Source organism: Lingula anatina, chromosome 4 (assembly GCF_051362555.1).
Source record: "Lingula anatina isolate TDL-2025a chromosome 4, LinAna3.0, whole genome shotgun sequence".
In the NCBI taxonomy this organism is placed as follows: Eukaryota; Metazoa; Brachiopoda; class Lingulata; order Lingulida; family Lingulidae; genus Lingula; species Lingula anatina.
Genome location: NC_141770.1, coordinates 27,289,067 through 27,302,282, shown reverse-complemented (window position 1 = coordinate 27,302,282; position 13,216 = coordinate 27,289,067). Strand labels below are relative to the sequence as shown.

Genomic DNA, 13,216 nt, shown 5'->3' with positions numbered 1-13,216 from the left:
TCTAACATGCCAATGGGGTTATTTCTGTGTGGTTTCTGCTCATATTTGCGATGGTTGGCAAATTACATACGAGCAGAGAAACAAACAAATATTAGACAGACAAACAAGTGAAAACCCCATTTTCATCTGTAATGATGGAATGATGCTTTTAGATGTGTTTAATGTATTGAAAATCACATTACAAAAGGCGTTAATTGACAATAGTAATAAGCAAAACTGAATAAACATAAATAATTACTTCATGCGTCTGATAATTTAACTTATTATTTATTGAACTTTTCAATTAGATATTTTACACTAGAAAGAATTAGTAGTCAGCAAAACGCCTGGATGCTAACTTCCTTTTTCAAAAGCATGACTTGTTCAGATACACCATGTATATAATTTGCTTATAGCCTGCAGCTAAAATGGTTGGCAGTCAAGCCGAAAAGGACGAAAGAAGAGGATTTTTCAGTCAACTGAAACCCAGAGTAGAGAAAGGCCATCACATACCGGAGACACATACTACAGTTTCACAGTACCAGTATCAACGTAGATTATCAATACGTCTACGCACAATGTTGGCTTAAAAAAACACAGCTAACCAGTGAGATTTATGTAAAATATTTAGTCATTTGTAGTTCGGTGGTATTAATTTGTTTGTGCGTTTGTTAAATTACCAACACAACAGGGAAATGCCAATGATATTTATCTTAGACAGGCTGTTTTGTATGTTTCATACTCCTTTTTCTACTGGGTAAGTATACGTGAGGTCCTGAGATATTGAATAACAGTAGCAGTACTTGAAATAAATTGTTTGCCCCACCCGGGAAACTGGCAATTATCTCACAGAACACATTCATTCAACCAAATGAACAGATATCATGGTAGAAAGAACTTTATTATAACCACTGGTTATATGCCAAAATTGTGGAATTGTTAAGTAGAAATCGAAAGTTCGTCAATGCCGTCGTTTAAGCAAATCGTAACACGTTTCGGTATTAATCTTTTAGGATACTGTAATACATATTTTTTCTGATCTTTAGAATGTAAGGTAAATCGGGTTCTTGGCTCCAAACAAAATACTGACGTGTACATGGATTTGCCATAAAAAGTAGAAATAGAAATTCCTGATAGCTATATAACTACGTGTCGGTGCTTTCGATCTTGAGATGCTCGTCATTAAATGAATGTTTTTACACGTTTTTTCCATTTTATTTCCAATACTAGAAATTAATTTCTTAAAGAAGGTTTTCCTGTAAAAGTTACCAGAGTTTCCAAAGCATGCCAATGAAAGGAATCAGGAGAGTTATACCACTACATGCATATTTCACATTGGAACTACTAGTATAAAACATTTGAATTCTAAAGAACAAGAGCCTACTTCAAACTCGTTAAAATGTTTAACTTCAAAGAGGTTAATGTATGTATGTACAATATGTTCTTGTGGAAAAATAGGCCAACGTACAAATATAAAACATATATATATATATATATATATATATATATATATATATATATGGACACTCTTGATATATCACTGTGATGTAATTGGTTAAGAAATTGACGTCACATCTAGGTGGTTTAAAAATTGACGTCACAGCTTACTGACTCCTACCTCAGACACATGTTACCGAGACATTAGTCTGGGACCTGTCTAAAAACGATTAAATAAGTAAAAGGAAACCATTACTCAACTGAGAGACTGAATGAGTTTTCCTTCTTCACCTACTCCTACGGATATCTGGTCCTTTACATTTACAAAACATTTTATCCTCTATCAGTATGCGCTTTTATCCAATATCAATATGTAATTTAATCCTATATCAATGTGCGATTTTCCGAGTATTATTGGACGACGCTGTCCATATGTGTTAGTAATTTCAAATAGTAAGTCAAGATATTTGCAGGACATGTTATCCTTGACCAATATGAAATTTCCGAGTATTTGTGGTCGATGCTATCCAGAATGTACAGATTATTTTATCCTATATCAATATGTACATGTGCAATTTTCCGAGTATTAGTATACGACGCTGTCCAGAATGTTAAGAAGATTTATAGTCAAGAGGAAATCGTCATCAGGATTAAAAAAAAGAACAATCTGATGTTCATGAATACTTTTCGGCAGAACTGTCAAAGGATGTAAAGAAATTATTTTCCCATTTATTCCTCTCTACCATAGGTCGGCTACGTGATCACGTGGGTAGTTGCGCAGAAATCCTCTCCACACAGAACTAACTTCATGTGCACAGCTGGTGAACAGACAAACAAAATACTTCTTTTAAGAAAACATCTGGCGACAAAAGTGGTTTTGGTAGAGGGGATTATGGGTGGTTGTTACCCTCTATTAAGGACCAGAGTGCTCAGTGCCATGATGAGACCTAGCAGTCCGGCAGGTGTCGCCCGCTGGGTGCCGCTGATCTGGACAGGTGTGCTGGACTGCGGGGAAGGAGCAGATGTAGTGGTGGCCATAGCGGCGTAGAGGGCGCTGAGGTCACACGTGGCGATGGCTTCGTACGTCGTCCCTCCCAGTAGTTCAGATAAGCCCCACCATCTGCTCATATACTGTGTCAAGAAGTAATACATGTCGCCTGTAAAACAAGGGTCGGAGGCCTTCAGAGCGTAGACAGCGGCAAAGCATGTTGGGGTGCAAACAGTCGCCCCTGGCACGCAGGCGTTCTTTAAACCCAGCATATGCCTCCATATTGACAAAACTCGTGCGGGATCATAGGTGATATTCCCCCACAGGACCTGCTCACCAGTCACGTTCGGGTTGACTGGAGGACCGGTCACATTCGCCTTGGCGGCGTGTTGTAGAATACCCAAGGCTGTAAAGAACCCACTCACGTCACAATCTTTGAGGGTAATGGGTTGTTGGTTTGCCAGTTGCCGCTGCATCTCACACATAGGAATGTCCGCGTAGTCCACGCAACTAGTCCAGTTTTGTTTTGGGTAGTAATTGATAAAACCGAAACACATCTCTGCGGCCGTGTCCTCGCCATAGAAGACGAACTGTCCATTGGTGGAAGGTTTGAAAGTACAGCTCAACTTGAACTCGTCTCCTGGGCGGAATTCCACGGGTGGGGATAAGCTGAAACATCAGGAATAGATAGCTATTTCATCCAATGTAAGTGTAAAACATCTCTAATTTCACGAAGTAGACGAGGAGCTTTGAAGTATGTTAAATTATTTCGAACAGAATCCCGGTATTGTCTCAGAAACAATATGAAACTTTCCCTTTCTTTGCACACTTTCCCTTTCTTTATACATTGTGCAAACTACTCCAATGATATGTTATTTTAGTGGACAGTCGGACAGTCGGACAGAGAACTGATAGTCAAGAGAAAAATTGCTCAAAAACTGTATGAGTTGAACATCAATATCTGTACAATAACAATAGTCAGCTTAGCATAATAAATAAATAAATAAATAAATAAATAAATAAATAAATAAATAATATCTACACACATGTGATTCACTGGGGTGTCGTATTGATAGACCACGTCCTCTCCGAGCGTCTGTACCAGCTGCCCGTTGCGGAAATGGTCAAGTTTTGCGCTGTACCCTGAGAAATTAAAAAAAAAAAAACAAAAAAAAAAAACAGTCAACCGTCAAATGTTGGTATACAAATTAATAAACCTTCACCAGGGGCGTGTTGAAATTCTATTATAACGAGCTCTTTACTCATCCGGAATACGATTCATTAGAAATAGTTTGTGACTTTTGGTGGCTTATGTCATTATTTAATTTATACTAAGATGACTTGTATTAGTCACATTGTAATATGCATACAATACAGAATCCCAGTGTCAAGTAGAAAGCTATTAATTTTAAGTTAACTGCATGTTGTCCAGTTCGAGTGAAGACAACGTTAGCAGAACAGACTGATCGTCGTTAATGCTATCTATGGTTACGAAGTTCTTTCCTTAGTATTTAGGACAATAAGCACATATTGGTTTATAAAGACGATGCCACTTTAAACTCTTTTTCTCCTTCGTATATCCTTCTCCTCCTTCTACATATTCTACATTTGTATTGCTGTATAAAGATGACACCACTTTTTTTTAGCTCCTTACGCCTTCGTATTCTTGTTCTCCTCCTCCTCCTACTACACTACATGTTCTACTACTACACTACATGTTCTACAGTTGTACTACATTAAAATACCATTTTGCAGTTGTATGGCCTTTCTTTGAATGAACTTTTATACATCTATTTTTGACATTCTGTACTTACCAAGATAGTGCATGTGAAGATTGACGGCTTCTATCATAATGTTGTGTTCCAAGAGCTCACTGGTACAGGCGGAGCCGCATCGCGCGCCGAAGGTCACGTGACCGCCAGTAGGGGGCACCGTAAGCGACATCTGACCGACGACGAAGGTTCCCAGGTCGTATTGTCTCAAGTTTGAAGTGTAGTAGAACACCATGCCGGACTGATCCGTGTAGTCTGATCTCCTCTCTGGGTTGTTCCAGTGGAGCTGTGAACAGTTGGTCCAGATACAGTTAGTTGACATTAGATTATGTGGTTAACAGCATTTGCATCATATTTAGACAGTGTTGTGCTTTTATTGTCATTATTATAAAGCTTTGTGACAGCAGAGAATATGGCCTTTAACCGCTTTTTAAATTGAAAACAAAATTAATACTCGTCGCGCTTGATGATCATGACAAGATAGGTTATATTGCGCCATTTACAGTATTATTTCTCCCTCACCAGCGCCCGATAAACAACAAAGCGAAACGAGATAAAACTAAGTAGTTTCTCTCCTTGCATCTGTCGTGTTTCATTAAAAGATGTCCTCGCCCATTATAAATTATCTGATGAGTTTAGCAAAGCAAAAAGAAAATAATAAGAAACCCCCCTTCCAACCCAACTGTTATTTGAGATCAAGGGTCCATACATTAATTTTAAAATTAATACCTCCATCTTGACTCGCTTGTACCCACGTGATCCAATGCGGATACCAGCCTCTGGCGGATAACAGGCGCCATTTCCACCGAGCGCCCAGCCGCCTATCAGGTCCCCACACTTCACATCCAGTCCCGCCTCCATCCCACATAGGTACGGGGTGCTCTTCGTTTCGGCTATAAAAGCAAATAGATAATAGATAAATAAATAAACAAAGGTTTTAATAGATAAATATCTACAGTAGTGTTCAAATAACCATTCATACCTGGAAACTGAACAGTACATGGCGTCATAATATTGGGCCAGACTATTTCGCAAGACTACTTGTTTAGGTATTCTTTCTGATGGAATGTCCACCAACAAAACTATTCTAAACATTTCATGTTCTGAATAATATGGACGTATGCTATGAATATATTTTTTAATCCCACCAGAATACAAGTATGGTCAGATGTTACAAATATCCTAAATGTGACGTCATAATCGAGGCGTGTTTATGTCACGTTACTCACCAGAGTCATGGCATCCGCTCATGACAATATGATGCATTACGTTCGTATTATCGATCAGTGGGGTTTCAGCAATGATGTGGTAGTCTCCGTCCGTCGGGAGGTCTACGATGACGCAGATGTAGGTGGTCTCCACTGCAGGGACCGGGGTCTCGGGGAGACGAATAGTAATGTTCTTCACGTCTGGAATAATAATAATAATAATAATAATAATAATAATAATAATAATAATAATAATAATAATATGATAGTAATAATAATAATAACAATAGCAGTGACAATAATAACAAAATCAGGAAAACAAAGACATAACGTTACTTTTGACTCAGGAAAAGGTTTTGTTATAATAGTTGTCATGCTTTCTATGCACCCTTCATTATTCAAATGGAAGATTGTCTAAAAACACAGTTGGGTCCAAATGTTTTGTTAATTTTGTGTAATTCTGTAGTTTACTGGTATAGGCACACTGCCACACCTGGTGTATAGGGAGCACATTTGAAGTGTGGGGTGTCGGGATCATCACCCGCGACGTGACGTCTTTAACTTTAGTGGCTTATCTTTAAATAAAACAATGCATGTATGCCCAAGATGGACAAGGCCCCACTTCTACCACGACCTTGGGTAAAAGTAGTTGAACAATATTGGGGAGCAGGGGGGTTAACCCTGCCTCCCACCTACACCGGCTCTTACACAACACTATCATTATCTATCCAGTATGACCAACACCTACATTTTAAATGTTTACAATAAGAATTCAACATGCACAATCTCCGGAGTCTACCTGGGGAAATTATGTTAGTTGAACTGGCAAACACAATCTCCAGAGGCTACGTGGGCAAATTGTGTTAGTTGAGCTGGCAATCACAATCGGGAATTCCAAGACCGAAACAAACATTTTAATCCGGGTATCAGAAAAGGCCCGAATTAGTTAATTTTACATGTTTACCCTGTTGTGCGTTCACTTTTTTAACGAGATCTTTCCACAAAAATACAAATTATAGTAACTGTAATAATTATTATTGTTATTATAGACATATTATTAACAATATCGAATTATATAATAATCCATAAGTGCCCATAATTAATCCATATTTATATTTTGAATTTAAGTAAAATATCGCTGCATCGATTTGTTAGACCGGCGATCCTTGCAGTCTTAAGGTATCCTTTTATTTCAGTAATTCTTGTACATCTTCACACCCCAGACAATCTGAATGATCCTTACCACACTTCTGAAGGAAATGAACATTGCAACTCTTTGGTATGAAATACAGATACACTCACATTCCTTTCGATTATTTTTGCACGACGTGCTGAATGCCCACCGAGTTACATGCAACACACACACACACACACACATACCTGGTTGATTGATGGCGTCACATTCAAAGTTCAGTTTCTGGCACACGTCCCAGGTGTTTCTGCCCATACATTCCGGGCTGTTATACGGCTCGCACACACCTGAGAAATAGATTAAATTTTTATTATATATATTTCAAATTAAAATACAACAACAACAACAACAACAAAAATAATAATAATAATAATAATAATAATAATAATAATAATAATAAAAATAATAATAATAATAAATAATAATAGTTATGGGGGAGGGGGCTTCCGTTGTAATGGGCGTCCTCCCATGGCGTTTTTATTAACCCCACCTTCAATAATTGCTAACCTCGATCAAGTATCTATCTCAGAATTTTCTTAATTTATCGCGCCGCTCCAGGGCGTCAAGGTGTTCCTGCTCAAGCAACACAGAGTGACTCCCGCCCTCGCCAACAACACCATCGTACCGAGCAAATAATTTATTCCTCTTATTCCTTATTAGTAAATATGCTTGGGAAAATATTGCAACCTCCAGACAAATATAAGTTTTGATTAAGTCTAATCATTGCCCCGCCTAATTCCTGGGTCAGACTGACCTGGGTGTGAGAAAGCAGTTGTGTCTTGGGTGCCAGCGCCCGCTGTCCACACACAGTTTGGATCCCCGAGCTCTTCACCATTGGTCCTGCCGTCACCATCTGAGTCTTTGCGGCAGAGAGTAGCGTCCCATTTCTAGACGAAGTATTAAAGGTGAGGCATCAATCAATACAGTGAGGTGATACCAGGTATATCAATGGTGGTGCCTGGGGGGGGGGGGGGTAAGCCCGAATGACATAGCCCCCTGCTTTGACAGGTACATTTTTTCCTTTTGCCTCCATTCTACCCCTTAACGATACCCTGACCCCGCTTGTGTAATGATATTTGATGGCTTTAATCTTTTTATGTTTCTGATAATTTGAAAAAAAAAATATTCTGAAATATTTGAGCAATATTTTTGACTACTTCAGACGTATTTTATTTCAGTATTCAATTCTCTGTAATTTAGATAAACATAATGAGTTATGTTTAAAGTTTCCAGAAATAACAACAGCAGCTTACGTATCCGTTGGCAGCGAAGTCCAGCCCGAAAGGATTGCGAGCGCCGCCTCCTTGGGTGTTCTGGTGACCCACCCCCGGCCACAGCTGACTGGAGTCACACGGGTGTGGGATTTTCTTGCCATTGGGAATTCGGTCCTGGTACATGCCATAGCCACTTATCCAGGGAATAAGAACGAGGAGAATGATCAAACTCATTGACCCCTGCTTGGTCACTTTTGCCATCTTGAGTTCATGAAAAAAAGGTGAGATTTATGTATAAGTATTACCTGTAAGGCTGCTTGGCTGACTCTCTCTCTCTCTCTCTCTCTCTCTCTCTCTCTCTCTCTCTGTGTGTGTGTGTGTGTGTTTCCGGCCGTAGCTTCTTGTTGAAAGACAGGTAACAGCTACTTTATTGTATTCTGGTATTCATTATACTAGTACCTCTCCCACCCCCTGTATGTTCATGTTAGATTTTTATTTAGATTGCTGTCAAATTAGACTGGCCTTTTACGTTCATAATAAAACACATAACCGGTGTAACGTGATGAAGAGTCACCTATAACGGATGTGTCCACTCCCCATTCACTTGTACAGTTGAGCCTCGTCCTAGATTTTGACCCACTTACCGGTAGGTCAGACTAACCCTAACCATTATAACTACAGTATATTGAGGGCGGACTTTTTGTTACACGGACCCTCAGTTTCGTAACACCGGTATTGGAAATACGCACAAGTGTCATCTAAGCCATTTCCCTTCGGCCCGGAGTACATGTACGTTGTATTTTGACAGTATGACGAGAAGCTGTTGTTAAAGTCAGGCTGACACACAGAGTGAGGGGGAGTGATTTTATATACTTTGTACCCTGAAATTAATATCTTTCGATTTTATGTGAAATTTGTGTGTGTGTGTGTGTGTGTGTGTGTGTGTGTGCGTGCGCGTTGGGGGTGGGGGGTGGGGTGGGTGGTAGCTAGGGATATGGGAATCTTCATGAAGTTTATGGAGTTAAAACATTCCCAGACCATCTATCAGAAGTCTCTTTATTACCTTTCCTTTAGTCATCATCTAGACGACTATATAGCAGGAGGTCTAAATAACCTGTATTCATTGTAGACATGTCCCTATTTGTTCCCTGAGCAATGATTCTTTTCACCAAGATACTACGTCAAGACACATTCTTTTTCGGCTCTATTGTGTCTGCAACCTTGTGTGCAGTGAGTCAAAAATTTCGCGTGTGATCAAGAAAGACGCCTTTTCAGCAAAATATTGAAAATCGCTCTCTGCACTGACTGGGTTCATCTGGATGTTATTCGTTCACCCTTGGTACATATGAACTCAGTGTGAGTTTTATGTGTCGTATTGTAACTTGATCGACCTCCAAACCTGTTTACAACCAGTCGCTATTGACAATTTTAATATTCTGCGTGTCAAATTAAAGAAGATGGTCATGTAACTTGTACCAAGTTATGGTAACGTTTATTTCAGATACACGGAGCAAGGCAAACATACCGGTACACTCCTTTGGTGCACAAAAGATTTATTCTTAAATTCTCATTTTACGATCACAATTAAAGACTGTACTTTTAAATTTATCATGTCACGGTCCAATACCACAATATATCACGAAGATCCTCTGCTTCTTCCACTATCCATTCTAATCTTTACGTCAATCTATTAACAATCCTTTTTTTTTGTTACACGGTGCGAGATAAGTGTTCCTACACAGTATCTATTATTATTCGTTTTTCCTTTCCATAACCTACATAAACTGGATGATTCAGCAAAAATCACTTCTGTTTACTAGGTTAAAAAAGGCCGCAAATATTTGGCAGTAAAACGCGCATTTTTCGGGTGTCTACGGCTTCTTTATAAATTAAGGTCCAGTTGCACAAATCATAAGTATTTTAAAAAACGTTTCGTGACGTTTCACATTTTATTACGTATTGATTTCTTGACATCAGTTGATTGCGAGGCGCCTTATGCAAGGAAACAGTTTCATACATGTAAGTCGTGTTTATAGTTGGACTGACGAATATCCATAAAAAACAGATCAATGCTTTATTTAACTTGTTGACTCTTCCGTCTAATATACATCTACACTTGCTTGATGTCATTTTGTTTTAAGATTAAACTTTTTTATTTGACCAAGTCTAGAGGCGACTCAGATCGACTCAGACACAAGATTTAGAAACAAACATGGTTCTCAGATTAATAAATATTCTTTAATAATCTTTCTTGTGTGATCCCGTATAGACCGAGTGGATCACGGAGAGGACGGAGGACGTTTGGCACTCCATACATATCATTACTATTCTCATGTAAATCCCCCCTGTACACAATGGCGGGATCCAGGGCTGAGCCCCGCCCGCACCTGCCCCTCCCATCCCTCCCGTAGTGATTATACATGTACCATCCCCACACCCCCCATCTCACCGTAAAATGTTTGCTCATTAACAGCAACTTGTTTCCTACATATCATAGAAGAAATACTGCCTATGGTTTGGCTCGTTTCGCAATCACTTCTATCCTCGTTCCCTCAGCGTCGATCCACAGGTGTAATACTTACATTAAGAAACGCTGGACTCCTTATTAATTCTACGGCAGAGTTGCCTCTCTTCAAAGACGATGGTGAAGTTATTTTCTCAAGACAAAGGCCTGGCAGCGGCAGAAATACCCACACCTTACCACGGTGTGTAGAGGTGATAAAGAGAGAGTGACCGCGACCAGCTAGCCAAGCAGGCTTAGGAATTCATATGCATAGGGTTGCTATAGAAAGTGTATGCACACGCCTGGATGATCAAATAAAGGCACTGTTGACATTAGGTTCACCACAGGCCTGCGATCCCTTGCCAAACTATAACACCTTTACAGGTAGTCTCATTTAATATCATTTTTAGCGTAGATTTATCGCGTTTGATTTACAGCTATTAGATTGCTCAGTGCCTTCGCTGGGCAGAAAAAATGTGAAAATACCTGTCCAGGTGCCTGAGTTAGACAAATGTGTGCTTTTCCTCCGGCCAGATTAAAAATAAAAAACTTCATTAAGGATTTAAAAGATCAAGAACAATGTCAGACTACCTGTAGGTGGTATTTTCGCATCAAATTGAAGCAAAATTCATGTTAGATAACAACTACCTAGTACCTACCTTGTACGCTCTGTGTGTAAAGCTGAACTGAGAATTCGTTACAATGAAAAGATCAATATAACAAACAGCGCACGAGTGTTGACACAGGTACCGTGCAGCCCTGCCGAAGTTACACAATACCCTTCAGGGTCAAGAACTAGGTCGAGATGATGGGGTCATGGTTTGGGGGCGCTGGAGGGCTATGGGAATAACAATAGGCTAGGTGGAGCCGATCCCGGTGTAACAGGAATGGAAGGAACCGTAGTCCGCTTCCTATTACTTTGTACAGGTGACATTCGTCCAATATATTAACCCCAATACTCCAACTAACCCTAACCTCTGTTAATCATATGGGTCCCTGACTTCCAATTTCTAGGACTTCTATTCCTGTCACACCGTTACTAACTGACAGGCTTCCAAATCCCAACACAGTTATATACATGCAATTAAGACTACTACTGTTGTTGTTTTTGTTCTTCTTCTTCTTCTTCTTAATAATTATTATAGAAAACTAAAATAAAATATATGTAGTTGCAATTCAAACCGATTAATTTGTCTTTTAATGCACCGTTATTTTATTTTTTAATGCACAAATATTTTCTAAGGGTAATATATGTTAACGCTTTTTACTTAATTGACGTGCTTCGAATTCTAGCAACAATTACCAGTAAGCTCAAAGTTGGACACAAAGTAGCGGTACACAAATTGTTACATGTATCACCGCTATTTTTCTTCTTCTCGGTGATATGGTTTGTCGAATGAATAACGCAAGGTCCAGTCGTTGTTTTCTGACTATGAAACTATTTTATTCTAATGAAGACTCTTTCTGCAATACACAACGACGATAGTATCGGCTGCTAGAAAAAATCAGTGATACGTGTTCTGATGCTCAGAAAGGTATGTGTGTTGCGGTATCATCCTGCTCCCCTTTTCATTCTATTCGGCCACCACACCCAAACAGCGGCCGTATTTTCCAGATGGTGCCCGAAATGTTCGGAGTTCTAACTTTCCCCAAACAAGAATGAGATAAAGATAAACATTTGAAATGTTCATCCCGGATCTTCCCAGCCTCGATCATTTAGATATTAAGTAAGGTGATAAAAACAAACCGTACACTTTTGATTATTGTCCGATCTGTTGCCGATGAAAACTGACCCTCTAAAAAATCTAACACAAACATACATAAAATCACTAGGACACATGCACTACACTCAGCACTGTCTCGTCTGCCATTAATTGAATGTCAAGAAGCCCGCTTTCTTCACCCGTTTCGCTATACTTTTGTTATATTTTTTCACATCAATCTATCAGTGCATTCTAGCTGGCGTTGTTCCGCCAAGTTGTAGGGGGATAAGCTGAATCTCTATGATACACACCTCTAGTCTGGCCGAAACGAATCATCACATTTTTGGCCGAAACGAATCATCACATTTTTGGGTTATCAATGTTAAGTACTTTAAAAAGAACTTAAAAAATTACGAATCTATGAATAAAAGAAATTCCAAGTTTAGATTTACCGCCTAGGGTACGAATAATCTTTTTTTATCCGATAATTGAAAAAAGCCAGTTTCACCTGCTACTCGTAGTACATGTACTTAGCAAACACACAACGTTTTATAACGTTACCATGAGGTTACCACAACGTTTTTTTTTATTGCTATATAAACGTTATTCTAACGTTATTATAACGTGCTGTGTTTGCTGGATAGTTGACATTCTACTAACCCCTGTAGGAGTATTCCTTTTCTCCCCTACATCGATGCTCTCTTAGATCACTACTTTCCCGCACCGTAATTACAGGGTACCTGTGCCTCCCCCCCCCCCCAATCATTATTCCCTCATAGTATCAATTTACCACTGGTCAAATCAGGGAATTATAGCAGAAAATAATTCCCTGTTCAAGCTGTGGCGATATCATTTCATTAACTATCATGTGTACATGTAGTATCAATTCTTTACGTTTTTATATGCATTGATTGAGGGATAACTGAATATTTTTTTTTGAAAAATAAAATACAAAGGTTCCCTGGATGTTGTAAATGTACTTGTACACACCGTGTATACAGGTAAAACTGGCACGCATACTGTCGGGTGACTGATACGGTGCCTGATAAGAGACCAGGTGTTACTTGTTCGGTATAGGGTGTGCCGTACCTCCGGTCTTTCCTCGGTAATTAACACCTTTTAATGTTGTGCGCTAAACAGGTGAGGCAGGTAATTTCGACTCCCTCCTTAATGATAATTACATTGTTTACCATGTCTTACACTAGCAAATGAACAGACAT

General features: G+C 39.2%; 1 protein-coding gene across 3 annotated transcripts; it reads right to left on the bottom strand.

The window, feature by feature from the left end:
• Positions 1-861: 861 nt before the first annotated feature.
• Positions 862-11,134, bottom strand: LOC106159681 (DBH-like monooxygenase protein 1). Of its 3 annotated transcripts, none has more exons than XM_013536052.2 (9): positions 10,953-11,134; positions 7,830-8,051; positions 7,331-7,463; positions 6,765-6,863; positions 5,406-5,585; positions 4,906-5,069; positions 4,219-4,462; positions 3,451-3,547; positions 862-3,073 (listed from the first exon to the last, which is right to left on the bottom strand). In XM_013536052.2, exons 2-9 carry the CDS (start codon positions 8,049-8,051, stop codon positions 2,320-2,322), a joined length of 1,893 nt encoding a protein of 630 aa, XP_013391506.2. In that variant the 5' UTR covers positions 10,953-11,134; the 3' UTR covers positions 862-2,319. The 3 variants fall into 3 exon arrangements, with proteins under 3 accessions (XP_013391506.2, XP_013391507.2, XP_013391509.2); XM_013536053.2 differs by lacking the exon at positions 10,953-11,134 and adding an exon at positions 10,240-10,562; XM_013536055.2 differs by lacking the exon at positions 10,953-11,134 and adding an exon at positions 10,373-10,562.
• Between the last annotated feature and the right edge of the window lie 2,082 nt (positions 11,135-13,216).

Bases quoted from the DNA above. Each gene is read 5' to 3' on its own strand.
- LOC106159681 (XM_013536053.2), bottom strand. The intron at 5,586-6,764 runs GTATGTGTGTGT...TTATTATTCCAG, and splicing joins TGACGCCATCAATCAACCAG to ACGTGAAGAACATTACTATT. The intron at 5,070-5,405 runs GTGAGTAACGTG...TTGCTTTTATAG, and splicing joins GAGCGGATGCCATGACTCTG to CCGAAACGAAGAGCACCCCG.